The sequence below is a fragment of the Anolis carolinensis genome, chromosome 2, assembly GCF_035594765.1.
Source record: "Anolis carolinensis isolate JA03-04 chromosome 2, rAnoCar3.1.pri, whole genome shotgun sequence".
NCBI classification, from domain to species: Eukaryota; Metazoa; Chordata; class Lepidosauria; order Squamata; family Dactyloidae; genus Anolis; species Anolis carolinensis.
Genome location: NC_085842.1, coordinates 180,715,660 through 180,740,414, shown reverse-complemented (window position 1 = coordinate 180,740,414; position 24,755 = coordinate 180,715,660). Strand labels below are relative to the sequence as shown.

Here is a 24,755-nt window from a genome sequence, read left to right as displayed (position 1 = left end):
AATCTTCAAAAGTGAAAACTGCATGTGTGGAGGGCTGACCATGATCCAGAGACTTAAATATAACTGCAATTCTTTTAAAACCATCCACTGTGTGCGAGTATTTAATAGGGACAGAGTAGGTATGGGGCGGCATATGCAACTCTTTCCTCCAATATGATGATCTTGAGAAAAATATCTTTTTAAAAGCTAATACTGTATTTGCTTTGTGTGGTAATCTTTAATTGCTACAATGTACTAGTTTTCAAAACTTGGAAGCCCCTTATCTCTTCTCACTGAGGAGGGAAGACGTGATTGATTCATCTTTAGTTTCTGACACAGCTTTATGCTGTCTAATGATTACTTACAATTTCATCAGACGGAACAAAATTTGGCGGCATATACCGGTTCTTCTACAGGTTTGCCACAGAGCTCGTCAACTACCATCCCATGATGTACATCTACTTCCGACAGGAGTATGCGGCAAAACTATAGAGGAACCAACTTATTCCGCTGCGACAGCAACATGGGAGGATTTCCATGTTGCATTAGCAACAATAAGGGGAAGCCAAGTGACGGACGCTTCCCCCTGTGGGATGCGGTTAGGGGTAAGTCAGGTGATGTGTGGCGTGGAGCAATGGGTTCCTCACACCCCCTGCTGGGCACCACCGGATTCGTCACAATCTGTGGCAATTCTAGCTGCAAATGGGATAAGGTCCTAAGAAATAACTCCTGTTGAGCATAGTGAAACTTGAGCCCAGGATCATAACTACAGTTATTTGAAGATAAAACTTTTCATTTCAGTATTTGTGATTGGTGCATGCTATTGCCTTTTTTTCTTAAATGTAGGACAGGGTGGGAAATTTTTAGCACTCCAAATGTTTTTGGATTGCCGCCTCCATCAGCCATAACCAATAGAGAGAGATGAATTTCACTTTAGCAAAATCTTGAAATCTAAAATGTCCCCACCTTTGATGTGAGAGAAGGAATGAGAAATGACTATGGATGTCTTCTAACTACATTGACATTCTTAAAATTCCATTTTTTAAGGGAAAATTCTCATGGCAGCTTTCAAAACAATTTAACAGTACAAAATTAAAATTATTCTTAATTTGAATTAGCCAAGAGAATATGGATACACTTCAGAAAAGGTCAGCTTTCAGAAAGCCACTATTATTTTATTCACAATGACTGTGTTTATATCAGGACCTGAATGCCATAAAGGCATCAGATTCCATCTGATCTTAGAAGCTAAGCAGGGTTATCCCAGGTTATTACTTGTGTAAGAGGCCACCAATGAATGCCAAATATTGTAGGCTATATTTTATAGTGAAGAACTGGCAAAACTACTTCTGTGTAAAATTTAGGGGGTCACCATAAGTCAACAGCCATATTGAAGGCAGATACACACATGCGTCTTCATTTTATAGTAATCCTCTTTGGATGATTCACAGAAATGGCACCCAGCAAATTTCCCTGGTGAAGCACTGAAAAAAGCCTACTTCTTGTCCTCACAAAACTAATTTATCACAGCCATAGTAGTCAGAACATGATCTCATAATAAGAAGTATCTACATATACAAGGATGTCATTCATGAAATTCTGGAAACAAGAGCTGGTGGGTTTCTAAAACTTTGCCAGTTCTTTTTTCTCAACATTACTTTCTGTACTTTAATTTCTATTTTAGTCAACAAGGAAAATTAAATTAATGGGATGACTAAATTAATGATTGTAGAGGTACGAAGTATTCAGCATTGTACAGATTTATAGAGATAGCTTATGTATTGCAAAGGTTTGTGCAAGTGAAGATATAAGGCTATCACTTCAGAGGAAGCTATTTTAGATACTGATTTGAACCCAGAAAATCCATATGGAGTCATAGCAAGAGGATGTTCAGGCAGCTTTTGTGACCTGCCTTGTAAAATACATTTTAATGTGTATACAATGAACATGAAATATGTTGTAAAATATTTTTTACAAATATTTTTTGAAGTTTTTAAAATGTTTTTTAAAAGTATTCTCTGTGGATCCATGCTGCAATGGATTTGTGAGCATAGACTGCTATATGTTCTTAATTTTTATGGATTGCTCATGTTTTGAAAACTACTCAAGTATATCAGAAATTTTATTGAAGACATTTCCCCAAAAAACTTTGTATGAGGCATCAAAATCCTATATAGCCATTGTGTACTATGTAGCAGTGTAACAACATTGTACATAGTGAATTCCAGCATGACACTCATTTCAACACACTTACCAGGAATTTCAGGATTGTATGAAAAAAATTCCAATTACTCAAATCCTGGCACTGATTTACTAGGAGACCAGAGTTTTAATAACTGTTTGGTCATGGAAATCCACTGGGTGACCTTAGGCTAGTCACATCCTCTCAGCCCCAGAAGGCAAAGACAAATATTTCTGAGCAAATTCTGACAGAGTCAAAAATAATTTGAAGGCATACAACAGTAACAACAACAATGCATGAAATGAAACTTTCCCAATCTAGTTCTAGCAATAAGTTATGTGTTTTGAGGTTTTTAATGCACTATCCTAAATATATATACCATATTTAATTGCACTTTTAATCCCTTTTTCGGTTGAAAGCAGGGTGCAACTAATATGCAGTGAAAGAAGTTGTGTCCCCTTCCTGCTAAAGTGCTACATATAGCTGAGTCTGAAAGCTGATATGGTGTGTTTGTATCTTCAAGTTGTCCACCAGCTTGTGGCAACCTCATTAACTTCATAGTTTTCTTAGACAATGAATTTTGCAATGGTTGTATCAGTTCCTTCCTCTGTAGGCAGTACCTGTTATTCATCCATTCAAATACTAACCAGAACTGACTCTGCCTAGCTTACAAATCAGATGGGATTTGGAAGCTATAATATTTAGGCCTTCACCATCCTAAATCATCTTACTCATATATTCTAGTCTGAGAGAGGTACACTTTCCAAAATCTCCCTTTTCTAGTCAAGTAATTTTACAAAAAGTATTTTCTCTATTTTGTAATCTTTTTATAGTTTCCTTTTACATCTTCTGTGTTTTTTTCACTACAAAGTTAAGAAAAAAAGATGGAATATCAATGCAATGCATGTTTATTAATAACAGTAAAAGTATTCATTTGTGTTATAAACATAGGTCCCTAAAAAGAAGCTTGGACTAAACTGGTGAAGTAGAAGCTTTTTTATAATACAGTCTTGCGAGCTCGGGTGTCCTAGGCCCCTTCTACACTGCCATATAAAATCCAGATTATATTCTTTGAACTGTATTATATGGCAGTATAGATTCATATAATCCATTTCAAAGCAGAGAATCTGCTTTTATATGGCAGTGTAGATGGGGCCTTAGTAAGGAACGCACAAAATTCAGCACATTTTAATACCCCTTCTCCACAGCCACTCTTTCTCTCCCTTCATCAGAGGGTTACAATCTTTCTGAATGCCTAAGCAACTTCCTAACGTTTTTCCCTAACAGCTGTTTAAAATTCACATTGAACTGGATTATATGGCAGTGTGGACTCAGACAATCCTGTTCAAAGCAGATACTGTGGATTATCTGTCTTTATATTTTGGGTTATATGGCTGAGTGGTAGGACCCTAAGACAATAAGTACGTGTTTTCTCCTTATGCCAAATACACAGTTTTTATCAAAGCTATATTCAAAGCTATAATTGTACAAACATATTGATAGGCAGGTAGGGAGTTTTATCAAAGTTACAGTAAGGCATGTTCTGCACCTGCAAAAGTAACTTTTTCTCTATCAAAGTTATAGCAAGGCCAATATTTTCAGGATTCATAATTGCGTGCAAAAAGCAACATTCTATCATCTCTACAAATAGAAAAGGCAACATTCTTATTATCTCTAGCAAGGCCATACAAGTTTACAATATTCTACATCAATCACCTTCTTGCTTCATACGTTAAAAGCAGCCCTTCTACATCAAATGCTTACTATACTAATAAAAGCAACATTTCTACATTAAATGCCTCCTTACTACATATTTGTAAAAGCAACATTTCTTTTACTTCTCACACTTGAAACACGTTGAATCTACCAAGTTTCTTTCTTTTTTGTTTCAAAGTAGTTTTCTTTTGCTTGTTTTTCAGGCTGGATCTACCCTGCCTTTTAGCTCAGGATCTGAACCCAGATTATCTGCTTTGAACTGGATTATATGAGTCTGCACTGCCATATAATCTGGGATAATCAGATAATCTGGGATTAGATCCTGGGACATAGGGCACTGTAGAAGGAGCTTAAAAAGTGTGCTATTTTTTAAAGTGACCTAGACAAAAAAAGGGAAAAATATGTAGGAAGAGAATGTATGAATGTAAACAAATCAGCCCATTTGATTCGCTTAGAGGTGAATCAAAGAACACGAAAGGAGGTGCAGACTAATTCAACCAGAGAAGTTAGCTGTAGCAGAGTACATGATAAACCAACCTGGACACTGAATATTATTTGAGAATACAGAAATTCTGGACCACTCTGACAGCCATAATATCAGACTACACAAAGAAGCCATTGAAATCCACAAGCATGTGGACAATTTCAACAGAAAGGAGGAAATCCTAAAAATGAACAAAATCTGGCTACCAGTGTTAAAAAACACCAGAATCAAGACAGTAAATTATGTACACAATTCAGAAACAGGAGACAACAAGACAATGTGCAATCAAGGGCCAGTTAATACCTCCCAAACAAAGGATGCCTCTAGGCAACAAAGGCCAGGCTACCTTTATGAGGATACCCTCACTGATTGATTTTGCAAACTTCATGACTACTCAAATGCTAATTCAAGCTTACTAATTACAACAGTCACACTTTCTTTGAACAGAAAAGGGTTCTTTCCCCCACCTTAGACATTCCACAGGTATATATACATACTCGCCTCACTGCCAACACTGCCTCACTGCCAACAGAACCTCTGAAGATGCCAGCCACAGATACAGGTGAAACATTAGGAGAGAATGTTATTGGAACATAGCCATACAGCCCAAAAAGCTCACAGCAACCCAGTGATTCTGGCCATGAAAGCCTTGGACAATACATGTTTTATTTCCTGCTGGAAGGTGAGCAAGGAAGTCCCAAAGTCTGGGAACAGCAAATGAAAAGACCCTTTTTCTTGTTCTCACCAAACTGCCTGAGAGAATAGTAAGACAGAGAAAAGAGTCTCTCTTTTGAAGATCTCAAAGCACTAACTTCAAGGCAGTAAGGTGCTTCAAATAGCCTGGACCCAAACTGTGTAGCACTATTTTTTTATTGAAATAGAAGAAGGTTATGTTATGCTAAGTGCACTATGCCTCAGTGCAAAAATGTCTCTTTCTGTTCAAAGGTTAGGGAATCCTGTTTCTTCCTTTATAGTACCTATGTGGTGTCTAAAGTCTCATCTGTATTGACCAGTGCAGCTTCACACTATCTCCAAAACCAGAGCCTAGACCTTGCACACTGCAAAAGTACACCCAGTAATCCAATATGAGAAAACAGGGGAAACTCCGAAATGAAGCCTTTTAATGTGCATCAGCACAATGTAGCATGTTGAAATTGGCTTTATAACATATTGACTTTTGTTTTCCCCATCCAACTGAAATTAATTATTTTATCAGACACAGTACATTATCATTTCATCATAACAGCTTTTTGTTTAGTCTTTGTGATTTATCACCATTCCTACTTTTATTTATGCCAATGGACATGTGCAGCAAAACTTGTAAATACATATAAGAAAGATATGTTATTGCATGAAATCTTTTGCCTTAAAAGTATTCACAAGTCGGTTTCCACACAGAAATGCCCGAAAGTAATTTACTTATAACTTATAACTACAAGGTATATTTGCCAGTGTCTGCCTCACCAGTGAACTGTTTTGTATTGTACCAGCTACGATTTCATTCTACTAACTAGCAAATTCATTGAAAACATGTCAAAGAACCATAACTATTGAAGAGTGAATTAACCATCTAGCAATTTTTACATTGAAAAGGATTTTGCTTAGAAAGTTGATTTTACTGAATTTATTGAAATATTTGTGCTGAGAAAAGCTAGAAAATATATTTTGAAATTATTGTACATTTTATTATGTAAAGCTATCTAATTTCTAAAACAAATTACTTTTGTATCATTATTTAAACCCGTAGTTCCCAACCTGTGGTTTGTGGACCACCAGTGGTCCCCAAGAACTAAAATATGGTCCACAGCCTCACTATTGCAATGAGAGCGACTGGTCTCGCAAAACCCTCTTATAGTGCCAAGGCAATGGGGATGTCGGGAGGGGAGAGGCTGACTACCCATGAAAGGTATGAGAAAACTCCTGACCGCTGCTTCTCCTCCTCCTTCCACCCCCTGAGCGAAGCCATTTCATGTGGTACCTGGAAGTGGGGGTGCCTTTGTATAATTGTTTTCAGGCCTGCTCCTGGGGTTATTTGGGGTGCTGATTCAGAAAATTGTATTGCATTGGATAGACCACATCAGCTCTAGATTATTAAATATGGTTTTCTGTGGGAGAGTAGATGGCGACCACTGGATGGCATATGTTCTGTATCAGAAACTAGTGCTGATGTGGTTTATCCAATGCAGTTTTCTGAATCAGCACCCCAAATAACCAAACCAAATCTAAAGTTTACCAAAAACTTCTTCGTAACCCTTTTGGTACTAATGTTGGAGAGTGGTCCCTGGTCAAAGTGGTCCCTGGTCAAGTGATCCCTAGTCAAAAAAAGGTTGGGAACCACTGATTTAAACTGATTTATTTGTGCTAAATTCTGTAGAGCATAATGCTGCCGTTAACCATAGCAATATGTAGGGGTTCTGTTTGAGAGGGCCATGCCTGGGCCACAAACTAATTCCAAGGTTTACAACAGTCTAATCACCTGCACAGCTAGTTTCAGTACTAGTTTCAAGCTGACCCAACTGACCTAGATGTGCCGTAACTAAAATAGGAATTGTTTAACAGAGCATAGGACCAAGCGATGGTAGTGTTTAGGAATTAACATCTATCAAATATATCTCTACTTCAAGATCGTTTTTAAACCTGCTTCTTCCCCTCTCACAGCTTATATTGGCTAGTCCAGCAATTTCCAGATTTTTGATAACTGAGATACAATTTTCCTGAATTAAAGTTAGAGAAACGTTCCATTATTGTCTAAGAGACAAACTGGGAATGACATAAAATATGTGAAAACATTGATATTTGTTTTTCTTCTAAGCAATGGACAGATTTCAGCATTCTTAATAAAAATTCCTCAAAACTGGTATTTGTTCTGAGAAATAACACAATATTATCAATTTGACTGATAAGCCATTTAGAGATACAACAGGAAGTTTCAGTTGCATTGGGTATTTTGGATTCATAAATGAATTAATCTATTTCTCATGTGATTTTATAGTATTGTTTATTACAAACATTTTAGACTTCGTGTACTGGGGTTGAACTGATTCAAATGGGAAGTGGACTCTGAAACCATTTTGGAAATACATAGAAAAGAGCATTTCAGTAGGTACAATTTTTAATTCAAGCATGGAAAAAGCCTGCTGAAATTCCCATTTTGCTCACTGGCAGAATACCTGCCTTGCAAGCAGACCTGTAGCCAGGGTGGGGGTGGGGGGTTAAGGGTTCAATCCCCCCCCCCCCAAACGTTTCAGGTTAAAAAAAACCTGGTTTACTCATGAATTGGTTAACCAGTTAAAATTCATGAATAAACCAGATTTTTTTTAACCTGAAACATTTCAAAGGGAGTTTGAACCCTTAATCCCCACTTCCCAGCTACAGACCTGCTTGACAGCTCAATTATCCAGCATCCCCAGACAGAAATTTAGAGAAACACTATCAGTGACAGTGGGCAGTCTGGTTGAGCCAGATTAATGATTCCTAAACTCTTGCTCCCCAGGTATTTTCGACTTCAACTCCCAGAAGCATTAGCTGCCTTGGCCAATGATGATTCTGGGTGCTGAAGTCCCAAGCATCTAGAAGACCAGAGTTTGGGAAACTCTGAATTAGATGGACCAAGGCAAGTTCAGCTGTTTCTGTACACTTATATCCTCTTAATTTGGGTCAAGATTTAGCAGTATGTGTTTTACTGTATTTTTTTAAAATGTTTAAATTGTTTATTTAATTTTATTGATGTTATTATTTTTGTTTTGATATTCGTTGTAATTGTTTTACTCTGTTTTGTTTTGGGCATTGCCCCATGTTAGCCGCCCCGAGTGCCTTCGGGCAGATGGTGGCGGGATAGAAAAATAAAGTATTATTATTATTACTGATATGGGAAATAATATAATGCCTGTGTCAATTTCTGCTTACTAATTTCATTAGGAATTATGGTAATACGTATCAAGAAAGTATGTATCGCCTTGCTGAGTTAATAAAGAGGAACCTTTGGACTTAGTTTTCATTGGATAGGATTACAAAAAAGCAAAGCTCTCAGGGACTCCAAGAATGCAGTTATTATTGACTAAAGAAATTACTTTTAGTCACTTTGAGTTGAAATCATTTGAATCCTCAAGCTATAAATTCTTCAAACACTTGTAATAATATATATTAGCTAGAAGGGTGTTAAATTTGGAAATATTATATTTTTTCCCAGGCAATGCAAGAAATACATTTTCTGCCACAACCTTCTGACCATTGTTTGCAATACAGAACATAGCAAGCTTTGCAAAAGCGATTTCCTTCTGGCATGATCCAAAATTAAACCAGGTTCTCCAGAACTTTAATCAGAAAGACAAATATTCTGAGGGCACATAGAAATAAAAAAATGAATTATTCCATACCAATTTAACCATCATGGTGTTTCCCAAAGTTTTCCCTGGGTAGAAATACCTGTACCACCATTGTTATCATCATAGCCGGGATTCCTCCTTGGCATTCTCTGCATTGGCAGCCCTTACAAGGACTGATGATAAAAGCTGTGTGTTTTTCCACACTTTCTGCCAGAAGCTAATGACAATAGTCTTAAAGGTAAAAAGGTAAAGGTTTCCCCTGACGTTAAGTCCAGTCATGTCTGACTCTGGGGGTTGGTGCTCATCTCCATTTCTAAGACAAAGACCCGGTGTTGTCCGTAGACACCTCCAAGGTCACGTGGCCGGCATGACTACATGGAGTGCTGTTACCTTCCCACCGGAGCGGTACCTATTGATCTACTCACATTGGCATGTTTTCGAACTGCTAGGTTGGCAGAAGCTGGAGCAACAGCGGGCGCTCAATCCGCTCCCGGGATTTGAACCTGGGACCTTCGCCACCGGGGCTCCTGACAATAGTCTTACTTCATGCAATAAAGCTTGCCTACAAGTTTTTTAAAAGTAAAATACAGGCATTCTCCAAGTTACGAACAAGATAGGTTCTGTAGATTTGTTTTACCACCTTACCAAACTGGGGCATTTTGGCCCTTTGCAACACTTTGGGGATGGGGCCTGCAGAGCACCATCACATGATGCTCGGCAGGCCCCACCTCATTTATCCTCGAAGTGCCAAGGAAGCGTGCAAGACACTTCCTTGGCCACTACGCCTTAGTGTTTTTTCGGTAGTTCTGATGGAGCTACGGGCATTTTTCAGCCATTTTCCCCATTTGATGAGGACAGAGTGCCAACGTACCTTGTCCTGTTCCCCCCGTCTGATGGGGGAAGGAGGGAGGGTGCGCAGGGTGCCACGAGGCGCCCTGTGGACCTGCCGTTTTGCCAGCTTTACGTGGGAGGAAACATGTGAAGAGATCCCTTAAGTTGAATTTGCTTGTAAGTTGGAACAGGTACGTTTTTAAAGTATAACCCCAGCCATAGATAGTAAGCCGCCTTGAGTCCCCCCAGGGGTTGAGAAAGGCAGGATATAAATATGGAATTGGATGTTTGTAAGTTGGATGTTTGTAATTCGAGGACTGCTTCTATTCTTAATTTCTTATTGTTAGTTGTACTGATTAGGGATAAGGAGAAAGTCTAAAATAGCCAGAGGGTTTCTGTTGACCTCCACTGCAACAAACTGACACTGTGAAATGTTTCCATTCCAATTTTTTGGGGGGGGTGGGGGTGGCTTTTTTCAGAATGACGGGCCGTTTCCTCGAAGAGATAACCAAACCCTATGAGAGCATCTCATAACATTTGTAAATGTTTCAGTAACGTATGCTTTATCTGGTTAGGAACAGGTAGAGCAGTGGTTCTTAACCTGGGTTCCCTAGATGTTTTTGGCCTACAACTCCCAGAAATCCCAGCCAGTTTACCAGCACTTGGGATTTCTGGGAGTTGAAGGCCAAAAACATCTGGGGACTCCAGGTTGAGAACCACTGAGGTATAGTTCTTATGCTGAAGCTAGGGTTGGACATTTCTGTGGTTCCAATATTAGCTAAGTGGTGGAATTGATGAGATATATCACTAAATACTTCTTCTCTAAGATGAGAGAAAAGGAAAGATAAGATAATGCATGAAAATCTCTTAGGTAGCTAGGATAAAAAAGTAACATATGTAGTGCAGATTCAAGACCCAAGTTCTTGGGGAAAAAAAACTTAAGCCACCTTAGGTATTCATCTCAATTTCATGTCATATGCAAATCTGGTAAGCATGCAGAGGACAGGACCAGAATCCAAAATGACCTTAAGTGATTAGAGAGCTGGGCCAAAACTAACAAAATTAATTTCAACAGGGAGAAGTTACAGTCCAACACTGAGCTTAAAAAATAAAATGCACAGATATAGGAGTATAGTGTCTAGATTGAGAGAAGTCATAGTCCCACTCTATTCTTCTTTAGTCAGACCTCACCTGAAATTCAGTGTCCAGGTCTGGGCCCCAAAATGAAAGAAGGATATTGACAAGCCGGAACATGTCCAGAAAAGGGCAACCAAATTGGACAAAGGTTTGAAAAGCAAGCTCCCTGAGGAACAGCTGAGGGAACTGAGTGTGTTTAGCTTGGAGAAGTCCGAGGAGGGAAATGATAGCCATGTTTAAATATTTCAAGGAATATCATATTGAAGAAAGGGCAAGTTTGTTTTATGCTGCTCTGGAGATTAGGCCACAGAACAATGGATTCAAATTGTAGGGGGGAGAATCCACATAAATGTTAGGACTAATTTCCTGATGTTAAGAGCTATTTGGCTGTGGTATATGCTCCCTCAGAGTGTGATACAGTTTCCTTCTTTGGAGGTTTTTAAGCAGAAGCTGGATTGCTTTCTGCCAAGGGTGCTTTAATTGTGTTTTTCCTGCCTGACAGGGGGTTGGGTTGGATTGGATGGCCCTCGTGGTCTCATCTAATACTATGATTCTGTGACCATTAGGTATTTTCCATGAGTCTAGGACCATGTTTAGAAATGTGTGGTTATTCTACATCTTAGTTCTTTGCGGTTCTTGCATGCCAATGTTATAGGCAAAAAATTATGTTATTACAATGGACTTATGCTCCCTCCATTTCTTCCCCACAGACAATGCCTCCCTTTAGCACTGGGATCATGGGCCATCATCGGGCACGTCGCCGCTGACCCAGTTTCCCCTTCCTTCTTCTCCATCTAAAGATGGCCAGTGCCAATGAGACTGAAGAGGCCCACGGCTCAGCACCCCACGCAGCCTCCACCTATGCCAAGCTGTTGCTTCTGGGCCTCATAATCTGTGTGAGTCTGGCGGGGAACCTATCCCTCTCGCTGCTTGTGTTGAAAGAACGTGGCCTCCACAAGGCCCCCTATTACTTCCTGCTGGACTTGTGCCTGGCTGACGTGATCCGCTCAGCTGTTTGCTTCCCTTTTGTCCTTGTTTCTATCCGCCATGGCTCTGCCTGGACCTACAGTGTGCTGAGTTGCAAGATTGTGGCCTTCATGGCTGTCCTTTTCTGTTTCCATGCTGCCTTTCTCCTCTTCTGCATCAGTGTCACGCGCTACATGGCTGTGGCCCACCACCGCTTCTATGCCAAACGCATGACCTTCTGGACGTGCATAGCTGTCATCTGCATGGTGTGGACTTTGTCAGTGGCCATGGCCTTTCCGCCAGTCTTTGATGTTGGGACTTACAAGTTCATTCGTGAAGAGGACCAATGCATCTTTGAGCACCGCTACTTCAAAGCCAATGACACTCTGGGCTTCATGCTCATGCTAGCTGTTCTGATCTTTGCCACCCACGTGGTTTACATCAAGCTCCTTCTCTTTGAGTATCGCCATCGTAAGATGAAGCCTGTCCAGATGGTCCCAGCCATCAGCCAAAACTGGACGTTTCACGGGCCTGGAGCCACAGGCCAAGCTGCGGCTAACTGGATTGCTGGCTTTGGCCGTGGCCCCATGCCTCCCACCTTGTTGGGCATCCGGCAGAATGCCCATGCTGCCAACCGGCGCTTGCTGGGCATGGAAGAATTCAAGGCTGAGAAGAGGCTAGGTAGGATGTTCTACGTCATCACTTTGCTCTTCTTGGTTCTCTGGTCACCCTACATCGTGGCCTGCTACTGGAGGGTATTTGTCAAAGCCTGTAGCATCCCCCACCGCTACCTCTCCACAGCTGTTTGGATGAGCTTTGCCCAAGCGGCTGTCAACCCTATAGTTTGCTTTCTACTCAACAAAGACCTCAAGAAGGGCTTGATTGCCCACATTCCCTGCTGGAGGACAGAGCCTGAACTACCCAGAGAGCCTTACTGTGTGATGTGAGCAGTGCTGAGGGTTGGCTGGAAGGCATCCGCCTGTGCCAAACTGAATTTGGGTTTCTTTATTCCTTTCTTCTTTCACACCACACAAGATGCCAAATGATGGGTCATTTTTCTTCCCCTGCAACTTTGGTGATGGTTCCTGAGAGTATTTGGTGTCACAAACAGACTGATCTCTCAGTTATCCTAGGGCAAGCATCCCACCTGTTAACTGCAGTGAGATCAGAGCTGGATTCTGGTCTCACCACCCCTGGGGTAAATCTAGAGCCATACAATGTCAGTAACTGGTCCCCAGTAGTATTCTAGCCAGTTCTTCAAGGAGGTGCAAAGGATCCAGTATTTTACTGAGCATTTTTAAAAAGTAGTCTTCAAATTCTATTAATATACTTAAGACAGAAACCCCAAAAGTCACAGCACCAAAATTTCTTAATGACCATTATTTCTCTTAACTGTCAATTCTAAGGTATGTATAGTGTCACTGAAAGGAGACCGAGTTAGATCTTTGTGCTTAAAAAGAGTCATTCCACTTAGTAGCCCCAGCAAGGCTGATTAGCTGGAATCAGCTTTCTTGTATGATTAATTTTCTGATCTAGTCAGTTAATCCATCATTTAAATTAATTCCCCATGGCATCAACATTTAAAGGAGCAGGTGAAGAGGTAGGAAAGGTGGAATATGGCGAAACGAAGAAGAAAACAGGCAGCTAACATAACTGTTCCGGGGAATGCCATGGAGCCAGCCGTGACTTAGCTCTTTGTCAGTCAGAAGCTGTAACCAGGGAGCCTTGGAAACCCCACCTCAGTTGCTATGGCAGCAACCAATCCAGTCTCATAGAGCATGTCACCCTGGAACAATGCAAGCAGGAGGATATGGGGTGGGGTGTGGGGGAGGAAAAACCCACCAAGAAACACTAATGCACTCTTTGAAGAGTGGGAAAAGACAGAGGCATCAATGTGCAAAACAGGCAGGGAAGAACCTCCAAGGCCGCAGAAAAGGCAGGGTGACTACAGGGGGACCATGAGCAATGATGTCAGCATGGCACATGCTCTGCTGACAGATAGCCAAAACATCATTGTTGCAAAGCTTATTCAGTTCCATAGCGCCCTCGTCCATTCTCACGCATTCAAATGGCACAGCACATTGCTCTTGATCTTGCTGTGTCACATTGCCACAAACCCATTTACATATTTGTTGTGAAACACTTAAGAGACCGAGGATGAGAAGCGTGCCACTCCCAGAGTTGCTGTCTCGCATCTGGATTTATTCCAGCGGACTAGTGGTCAGTGCTTGAGATCACTGCAGGAAAGCAGACAAATGACCTCACAGGTTGTACAGAAAGGCTTCATATTTTTATGTCCATCTCTGAGAAGAGTAGAAAGTGTGGGAATGATGAGGAAAGATGGGTACAGTGAGAAGGAAAGAGGACTTCAGTTTGGTTTGTAGAGATTTTTTAATGGGAAGAGGAAATACGGGAGTCTGACTTCTCTGTTCTCTTTTCATCTAAAAGTTTGACCGGGGTCTGACAATCCAAGTAAGAGAAAGTAAGAACATGGATATCTGGGTTCATTCTTCGCTGTGATGCCCACCTACCCCAATGTTGCATTATCCTGCATTACAGGTGCTCTTGAAAAGTCAATCCCAACAATCCATAGCTATATTCTTTGATCTCTGCTGATGAGGGGAGATTGGATGCAGATCCTTCCTAAAACAAGTATTTTTAATAATGAGGTATGCTTTATGAGATGGGATGGAAGAAAGGATTCGGGATGAAAGAGGTGGCAGGAAAAATGAGGCCATAAAGCAGCATTGTTGGCAGTATTGTGGGAGAAAAGCAAAAGGACCAGAGGAGGACGAGGTCAGGGGAAGAGTTGAGAGAACATAGCACAGGAATTCAAGCCTGAGGTTGCAGGGAGGACATGTGGAACCAGGTGAGAGAATGGCATGGGGATTGGGGCTTTCCCCGGTTTTCCCTTTCCAAAGGACCCTGATGTTGATTTCTGCCTCTGAAGAAAAGACTGTTCATCTTACCCTCCAGTCCTGCTACCACAGTATGGCCTTAATCACTGGCCAGAATTACGGCCACCAGACAGAAATCCATATTTGAAAAATATGGAAGATGAACACAGATTATTTCCAGAATTCTTTTCTTTTGGATAGAGACATTAAAGAAGTTTGGGGTTTTGTTTTGTTTTTCAATGGGGGAATAAAGAAATTGCAACTTTGTTGGGAGAGGGAGGGATGGGTGTGGGCGGGCACAGGACAGACAGATGGATGTGTGTCCCCTGCAATGTACGCTTCTGAACTTCCTTCAGATGGGGGCAGCTTTTGGGTGGGTGGGTAAGGGGAACTGGTTCAGGGGGCGGAAATGGAGATTTGGGGTAAGGATTCAGTTTGATCCTGCCCCGCCACCCTCTTTTTGTGTCAAAATTTGTTTCCATTCCCCACTTTTTCTGGGGATTTTCTTGTTTCCTTTTCTTGTTTTTTTATATAAATATATAAAAAAGATGGAATGAAATGCAAAATTCTTGGGTGATTTCTTTTGAGTCAGAGGCAAAAACTAAAATAAGCAAAGAAAACTCCTCTATTCAAGGTCAAACTAGACATGGCTTGGGAAATCGGTAATCTGATTTCACAAAGTTCTTTTTTAGGCTTCAAAGCATCATTGGAAGTGAATATGTACTCATTCGTCTTTTACTGTTTCTGGAAGTCCTAGTAGTTTCTATCATCAGTGAAAACTCCCAGAGAAGTCAAGGCCCGTCCAGACAGGCTCTATATTCCAGGATCAGTTTCCAGGATTTCTGGGATTATGAGTCCGCACTGCCAGATAATCTGGGATAAGGAGATCAGATCTTGAGATATAGGATCTGTCGGGAAGGGCCCTCAGGTACATGGTGAGCACTTTTCCTTGTTTACTTCTGTAGCTAACAGTAACATGGGGTGCAGGACCATTTCTGTCAAGGAAATTGGCTCACTAGAAATATTAAACTCTCCTTCTCTAGTGCTGTGTGTCTAATTTAGCCCTGAAAAAATAAGGTATTTTCTCCTTTTGTTTGCACTTTGCTCTGTTTCAGTCAATGAAATTAAATAATATCTGGGATAATACTGACACCTTTAATTTTTTCCGTTCTGCACTGCTAAGGTGGTACGAAGTGCATTTTACAAAAGTTAAAAGATTTAATGTGCACTGCTTCTGAGTTTGTGCAGAGTGCCTTTTTACCTATTAAAGCCTAAAAGAAAAGTGTAAAGATAGAATGCATTTATGCATGGTGAAAGTGCATCTTCTTAATATTTCAAAATGTCTGAAAGTTACTATATATAAAATGGAGAAATAACACAAACATGAAAAGCACAAGCTCTTCACTCATTTTACATACGCCTCTTCTTGGTCTGGAGGATGGAATTCTGGCCTAAATGATAAAATGTGGCAAACTGACAATTCAAATAGGAATACTAAGATGGATAAGGCATTTGAGAAAGAGTTAAATGGGAAAAATGCTTATCTGCACACAGGGTTTGCATCTGTGTTCAATGTCAGAGCATTCGTATATTTATCAAATAACAATAATAAAGACTGTTATTGGCTGGCAAGAAAAAGAGGAGTTTCTACTAGCTTGCCCTCATCTTGCAGCAAATTTTGGCAGGATCTACACTGCCATATAATCCAGATTATCAACGCAGATAATCCACATTGTCGGTTTTGAACTGGATTATGTGAATCTACACTGCCATATAATCCAGTTCAAAATAAATAATCTGAATTTTATATGGCAGCGTATATGGGGTCTTTGTTGCATTTGAGTGAGAGAGGAAACATCCAAATGAATGTCTTGAAACCTGGAATGTTTCTTCTTAAAATAATAAATCTATAACACCATAGCAAAAAAAACCCCATAAACAACACAACAACCTAGACATTATTTTGTAAATAAAAACAAGTATTAGTCACCTGCCAGAGGACACCTAATAGTGATTTGCTACTATCTGGTACTGATTCGCATAACCCACAACCACCATATTGCCAAAAGGCGCTTTTATCTTCCTCCACTGCAGAGACATTGACCCAGCCTTCTTTTCAAGTATTTCTGTATACGCAGTGAGGATTGCACATAGAAGTGAGCACCTACGTCAGAGCTTTCTAAATATTTCATGTTGGTGATACACTTTTTAGACAAACATCATTTCGTGACACAGTCATTCAGTATTACCGGTATGAGCAAACCAGAGATTAAAGCAACCCCTTATAAGAAATACAGACAAATACATAAAGTATAATAACAAAATGAATGAGACACAACATATCTCATGAAAACCTTTCATTTATATATATTTTAAGATATAGTTTGTAAGATGCTAACATACATTTCCAGGATTTTCTGGGGGGAGGTATACTAATCTCAACTTTTGCTGCGTAAAAGTGCATGCAAGTTGGTATTGCTCATTTCTCATAAAGTCTGAGTTTTCTCATTACTTTTGTGCAACACACCTACACATTGCAGTCAACACACTTAATGTGTCAAAACACACAATTTAGAAACTTTGGCTTAAGGGATATTGTAGGGAAGAGTAGGGAAGAAGTGTCTGAGGCCCCTTCCACACAGCTGAATAAAATTCCACATTATCTCCCTTGAACTGGAATATATGGCAGTGTGGATTCAGATATCCCACTTCAAAGCAGATATTGTGGGATTTTCTGCCTTGGTATTCTGGGTTATATGGCTGTGTGGAAAGGCCCTGGAAGGGCCCTAAGCCCCATCTCTGAAAACTAGTTCCAAAGCATTGGGCCATTCCAGAAAAATGTAGTGTCAAACTGCATTCATTCTGCAGTGTAGATGCACCCTAAAAGCCCTTGAGCATGTTACACTCTCTCAACCTCAGAGGAAGGCAAACCTCTTCTAAACAAATCTTGTCAAGAAAAAAACCATGATAACTGTTGCCTTCAGGTTGCCATAAGCTTAGAAATGACTTGAAGGCACACAACAATGTACAGTACGCACCAGTATAAATAATAATAATTTTGAAAATATAAATAGTCTGTCTTGATGCAAGGACATTTTGTGCCAGGCCTCCTCCCCTCCTTTCTAACAAAATTGCATATGGTGAGGGAGACATTTGATAACATGTGAAGCTCTTCCTGGGCCCTTTCCACACAGCTGAATTAATTCCCACATTATCTACTTTGAACTGAAATGTATGGCAGTGTGGACTCAAATAACCCAGTTCAAAGCAGATATTGTGAGATTTTCTGCCTCTATATTCTGGGTTATATATAGCTCTGTGGAAGGGCCCTAAACCATTAAATACAACAGTACTAGATGTCCATCAGCAAATCCAAGAAAGATACTCCTTTTTCTGTTCTTGCTAGGCAGGCTCCATTCATGATCTAAGGCACTTTCTACACAGCTGCATAAAATCCACATTGAACTGGATTATATGGCAGTGTGGACTCAGATAATCCAGTCCAAAGCAGATATTGCGGATTATCTGACTTGATATTCTGGCTATGTAAGAGGGCCTCTTAAGGTTTTTTTCCCCACAACTTTTACTCCTGCATTTGCCAGGTTTCACTCCTTTCACCAGATTCCAGTTTGCTTCCTTCCTGATCCAATAAATTATGGCAGACTCTACTCAGCTTTGTAACTGGGCAGATTTTCCACACGCACTGCATGTGGTGGAAAACTCTTTCAAATCAAACGTTGACAAAACTGACTTAGGCCCCTACACTGTCCTTATATGCCAGGATCTGATCATAGGTTATCTACTTATCCCAGATTATATGGCAGTGGAGACTCATATAACCCAGTTCACAACAGATAACCTGGGATCAGATCCTAGAACAGTGATGGCCAACCTATGACACGTGTGTCAGCACTGACACACCTAGCCATTTTTGCTGACACGCTGCTGCATGCAGATTGATCAGATGATTAATGTCTTTTGTGGCCATATTTGGTGTGATTTGGTCCAGTGGTTTTGTTGTTTACTCCATGGGAATTATACATATTACACACACACACATATAATCATTCTATTATTATTGTAGTTTATTATTATACAGTAGAGTCTCACTTTTTGTAGTCAATGTTTTCAATATATCGTGATATTTTGGTGCTAAATTCGTAAATACAGTAATTACAACATAACATTACTGCGTATTGAACTACTTTTTCTGTCAAATTTATTGTCTAGCATGATGTTTTAGTGCTCAATTTGTAAAATCATAACCGAATTTGATGTTTAATAGGCTTTTCCTTATTATTATCCTTATTATTTCCTCCTTATTATCCAATGTATTTGCTTATCCAACGTTCTGCTGGCCCGTTTATGTTGAATAAGTGAAACTCTACTGTATTTTACTATTATATTATTATTATATTATTCATTATTCATGACTACATTGAAACTACAATAGAGAGAAATCAGCATGGAAACTGCAAGAGGTACCATAGATTGTTGTACATGGAAATAATGGTAGTAAATACTTTTTGATTTATTAAATACAGTTACATATTACAATTATATATTTTTGTTATTTAAACTATATATATATTGTGAAATTATGGTTTTTTCCCTCGAAGTGACACACCACCCAAGTCATGCTAGGTTTTTTGGTGAATTTTGACACACCAAGTGCAAAAGGTTGCCCATCATTGTCCTAGAATATAAAGACAGTGTAGAAGAGGCCTAAGACTTTCTCTTAATGGGCCCTTCCACTCAGGCCTATACCCCAGAATATCAAGGCAGAAAATCCCACAATATCTGCTTTGAACTGGGTTACCTGAGTCCACACTGCTCTATATTCCAGTTCAAAGCAGAAAATGTGGGATTTTATTCAGCTGTGTGGAAGGGGCCTATGCATTTCTAATGTGAACAATATTATACATTTACTCACAGTTCTGGAAACTTTGCCAATCATCAGGCCCTTCTCGGCTGGCATGAGTTGCCCTCCATCATGGTCTCTGTGCCCCACGCAAATGGGACACAAACGGCATCTTCTGTTGACGCAAAGGCCCCATTTGGGAGGTTTGGGAGGTTCTAGAGCTCTACTTCTTAATAGGAATATGTCCTGCACATGCTCCGAGTGCCAAGCTACTCTTCCTTCAGTTGGTGAGAAAGCTTCAGTGGAGACATTTTTTCCTCATAATAACTCTTCCAGGAGATAATTTCCCTTCCTAGGGGGAGATTTCTCTCACTTCCTGTTGTCCCACACCTGTTCTTAATTAGAAATCATTTGTAAGTTGGATGGTGTGTGTGTGTGTGTTTATGTGTGTGTTTGTGTTTTTTTCTTCTGCCTGGGTGAAGACTTGTCGAGAAGTGCTTACTCTCCCAAAGTTTTACCTCACAAATGCTGAAAAACAAATCTTCTTGCCTAAAATCCTTCTGTTGGGAGCAGTCTCCCAAGCAGCAACTACTACACAGCCTCTGCACATGGCTCTACTATTGTGATAACCAAGCAACAACACTGTCTTGGTATCGATTACAGTAGAGTCTCACTTATCCAAGCTAAATGGGCTGGCAGAAGCTTGGATAAGCGAATATCTTGGATAATAAGGAGGGATTAAGGAAAAGCCTATTAAACATCAAATTAGGTTATGATTTTACAAATTAAGCACCAAAACTTCATGTTATACAACAAATTTGACAGAAAAAGTAATTCAATACGCAGTAATGTTATGTTATAATTACTGTATTTACGAATGTAGCACCAAAATATCACGATATATTGAAAACATTGACTACAAAAATGGCTTAGATTATCCAGAGGCTTGGATAAGCGAAGCTTGGATAAGTAAGACTCTACTGTACTTCTCTTGCCTCAGCACTGATGTGTGGTAGGAAGGGGTGGGTAGTACTGAGATCTAGAACTTTCCACGTACAAACCCATTTGTGTGAAGGCACAGAGGACCAAAGAACCACAGTTACATGTTAAAGTAACCATTTCTTATGGTCACCATATTGTTCTTATGGTCACCATATTGTAGAGGTGCTCAATATATGGTGTAGCGCCCAACAGGTTGGACTAGGGACTCCTTCATAACAGACAATTGCAGTGCTGTGATTCTACTTTAATTGCCATGGCAACATCCTATGGAATCCTGGAGTCTGTCTGCAGCTTTGTTGTTATTAGTTCAGTTGCTTCATGAGTTTATTGACCAGGCCACGCCAGAGCTCCCTGTCGGCCATGGCCACCCCCAGCTCCTTCAAAGTCAAGCCAGTCCCTTCAAGGATACCATCCATCCATCTTGCCCTTGGTCGGCATCTCTTCCTTTTTCCTTCCATTTTCCCCAGCATCATTCTCTTCTCCAAGCTTTCCTGTTTTCTCATGATGTGGCCAAAGTACTTCATCTTTGCCTCTAATATCCTTCCCTCCAGTGAGCAGTCAGGCATTATTTCCTTAGGAAGTAGCATTTCTGATATTCAACCAGATGCTGCCATGGCTGTCAAAGTTGAATTGTAGTGCTTTAACTACTGGTATGTGGTGCAAAGGGCACCAGGTGTGCATCTACACTGCAGAATTAATGCAGTCTGGCATCCCTTTAACTGCTATGGATCAATGCTATGGAATTATGGGAGTTGTAATTTTACAAGGTCTTTATGTGTTGACTGTTTATTGCCTATGTTTTGTTTTGCATTTGTTGTATTTTGTGTTACACCTTGAGTGTTTTGTGAGCCGCCCCAAGTCCCTCTGATGGTGGCGGGATATAAATAAAGTATTACTGTATTATTATTAATCCTTATCTGCTAGAGTGCTTCTCCAAACTCTAATTCACAGGATTCCACCACACTGAGCCATGACAGTTAAAGTGGCATCAAACTGCATTAATTCTACAGTGTAGTTGCACCCTAGGACTGGAAAGAACAAAATTCAGTCTTCCGCTCAGCTATGACAGACTTGCTACTGTTGAGTGATTTCAGCTCCACAGGATCCACAGGTTTGGAACCCGGCATGTCAAGCTCTCAAAGGATCGAAGGAGACATAAATGGGATAAAGGCAAAGATCAGAGGCTTTTGTTCTCCTTTTGTCAGCATTCCAAAGACTGACATAAGCGCAATTGCGACCATAGATTTATTTATAGCACTTTGACAGCTATTTGAAATAAAGTCATTGTTGTGCTGCCTGTTGATTGGTCAGAGTTGGTGCCATGCAGGATCCGCTCCCTGATAGGTCCAGGAGAGTTGTCAGTCGTCGTGCTGATTGACTCCAATCATGGTTGGGAATTTAATAAATTATCATTTGTTGAATTTGAACTCTAGTTCTTGGTTTGTCCAAGGAAGGCTGTGGGAAGAAAGGAATGTGGCTGTCTTGGAGGTAATTGGATTTGATGGCCCTGTTCCTGACAATCCAAATCCAAAAGTCACAGTTTAACCCTGCATTATATGCTTTAAGCAACAGAGTATTTAAACTCAAACTGCTTTGTTATATGAACACATACTTGTGAGAATTTAATCCTGAAATATCTGTTTTAGAAACACTACACTGCTACGTGTCTATATTTTGGTGGATATATATGCATAATATTACTGTGACTTAATAGACACAACCTTTGGTTACCTCCTGTTCCTGACAAGCCAGAACAAGACAATGGATGGAGAGGGTCTGAATGGGATTCCCTGAAAGGAGATCTGATCTGGCAACTGGAATGAGGAAATATTCCCTGAAAACATTAAGATAAAATCTGGAAAAAATCCTGTGGCTCTTCCCAAACCCATTATGTGTCTCTCAAGGCATTGTGAAAGGATAAAGTATATTCCTAGACTGAATGCCCTGAGGTGTAGGGTGCATATGTAGTGCTTCTGCAACCTTTGGTGAATTTACTGAGAAGTCACTTGAAACTGGCATTTATGGGACTGCGGATTTCAGAGTTCAATTTGGGGTTTTATGGTGTTTCAATAACACTACGCACCTTCAGCTTTACCTGTCCCACCTAGACTGACTCTGCACAAGGGATTTTATAGCTTTGAGCCACAGCAGTTAAAGTGGTATCAGACTTCACTCATTTTATAGTGTAGATGCATTCTCCAATTAAGTAAAACCACACTTTAAAAAAACGTTCTTCCCAAAACAGCAGAGTAAACTGAAAAACTTTAAAGACTTCAGATATTTTAAAAAGTGTTTCCATATCACAATAAAAGCAGTGTCCCTATGTGTCTTCAGATCACCTATTTAATTATGGTTTTAATTATTTAATTCTTTGGCAATTAATACTCAAATTATTTTCCCCCCTTTAGGATATAGCCTCCAGTAGCTGGTATACCTAGGTGGCCTCTCATTCCAACTAGGTCTGACTATGCTTAGCCAACCCAGCAAGATGAGAAAGGATCTGGTGGGAATCATACATTTCCATTAATAATTACTATTTTTATGTCACTTAAGAGAAACTCAAAAGAAGGTGCAAGTTGATTACACACAAAAACATACAGGATATTTTAATTCAGACCTATTGGGCAACGGCATAGATGTTAGAATGTTATAATCTCTGTAGGCCTGTTACTGTTTTTTTGTGAAGTCTTAATATCTTTAGGCATTATTTTTTTAAAACATCTTGAAGCATAGCTTCATAGAAAATAATCACAATATAATATCTTAACATCTTTTAATATATGTAAGCGAGAACAGTGCCAATGGATATTGGTAACTAATTTGGACCATGTCTTGAATGCTTTTATTTCTAGAATCACGTAGTCATCAGGTTGAAGCAGTCTTGGCTAACAAGGATCTTGTTTTTTGGATAGTACAGAATGCCACTGAAACACTTACCGGTCTTTCAGTATACTCTCAAAAGTACCCCAGAAAAGACCTATTTGCATTTGCCTTAAAACCACTGCAAGGAGTTTGTTATTGGCAGAACAGTATTGAGAGGGTGAAATTACCCAGGTATGTTTTCAATTTGCCGGACAGCTGAAGATCTCAAGTATCCAAGTCCCAAAATAGTTACTACGGACAGATCTGTTTTAGTGAGCTTATTGATCAGATAAACATACTGCAAACTTTTACAAACAAAAGAAGAGCAACACCTTCTCCTCCATCCAGTTTCTGAAACTTTTGTTTCCAGAGAAACCTTTCCCTTTCTGTGAACATGCGCCATAAAGCCATAATGTCATATTTTATTGCTGGAGTATGCCTATTGAAACCCACTGTGTCAGTGTTAGCTAATTAGCCTCCTCATTTATTCCCATCACCTATGAGAAGATTTATGGCCATGGCTGTGTCAACCTGTTTTACTCCAGACTACATCACCTTGTGCTTAAGCTTTGAAGTCTTAGCAAAACAACTTATTAAGATTGTTCTTTTGACATTCCATGCTGGGTCAAGCTACCCCTTCTTGGAGGCTAACTAAAACTAACTTTTGGTAAGGTGCAGAGCAGAGATCAATATCAATTTGCATTATTGTTAAGCTATTAGGCAATTATCAATACACAGTGTTGCAAATCAAAGCAGTGATTAATACACATTGTGCAATTATTGTTAAGTACACTTGTTAAGCAGTTATAATTAGCAAATATTGTTAAACAAATATCACAGATTTCAATTATTCCAACCTATGTCTCTTCAAGGGCTCCTCATTCTTGCCTCCCACAGCAACAAACTTGTTTAGGGAGCAGTCTCAAAGGAAAAGTTGTACCTTTCATATCCCATCCTTTCTACTGTGAAAATTTTCTTCTACTATTCCTTAACTATTCCCTTCTCTAACCTGTCTAAAGAATCTGATGCTGATGCTTGATGCTTTTGAGACACAAATAATGGCGTTCAGGGCCGTAGCCGGGAGGGGGGGGGGGTTAAAGGTTCAACACCCCCCCAAACCTGGTTTACTCAAGAATTTTAACTGGTTAACTAATTTATGAGTAAACCAGGTTTTTTAAAAACCTGATACATTTAGGGGGGTTGAACTTTTAACCCCCCCCCCCGCTACAGCCCTGATGGTGTTTAGATCAACTTCCCGAAGTTGGTGTATGGCAATCCCCAATTTAGAAACTAAAGGGGCTAAAAATATGGGTGCATATATATCTGCCAAGACTGTAGTCTTTCCCTACACATGGCATCTAGAAAACCTTGAAAAGTCCTCATTTGGTTGCCGATAGATGGGGTTTTTTTTCTTCCCCAGTTGTGCTGCTATGGTGATTAATCTGATTTAATTAGCACAGGAAGACCAAACAATAGTTTTCAGCATCTCAAGGGGACCCAGCATTAAAGAGAT

At 40.0% G+C, this 24,755-nt stretch overlaps 2 protein-coding genes across 4 annotated transcripts in view; one reads left to right on the top strand and one right to left on the bottom strand.

Moving 5' to 3' along the window:
• Nucleotides 1-15,663, top strand: part of gpr173 (G protein-coupled receptor 173) — a 31,193-nt gene extending 15,530 nt beyond the window's left edge. For all 3 annotated transcript variants that reach the window (XM_062974049.1, XM_008103919.3, XM_062974050.1), the window contains exon 2: nt 11,365-15,663. In XM_062974049.1, the coding sequence (XP_062830119.1) occupies nt 11,455-12,567 (1,113 nt within the window). In that variant the 5' untranslated portion in view covers nt 11,365-11,454 and the 3' untranslated portion in view covers nt 12,568-15,663. The remainder of the gene's footprint in view (nt 1-11,364) is intronic.
• Nucleotides 1-20,221, bottom strand: part of foxp3 (forkhead box P3) — a 151,939-nt gene extending 131,718 nt beyond the window's left edge. Inside the window, exon 1 of the mRNA XM_008103925.3 lies at nt 19,451-20,221. The gene's annotated coding sequence lies outside the window, so the exon portion shown is untranslated. The remainder of the gene's footprint in view (nt 1-19,450) is intronic.
• Nucleotides 20,222-24,755: the final 4,534 nt, after the last annotated feature.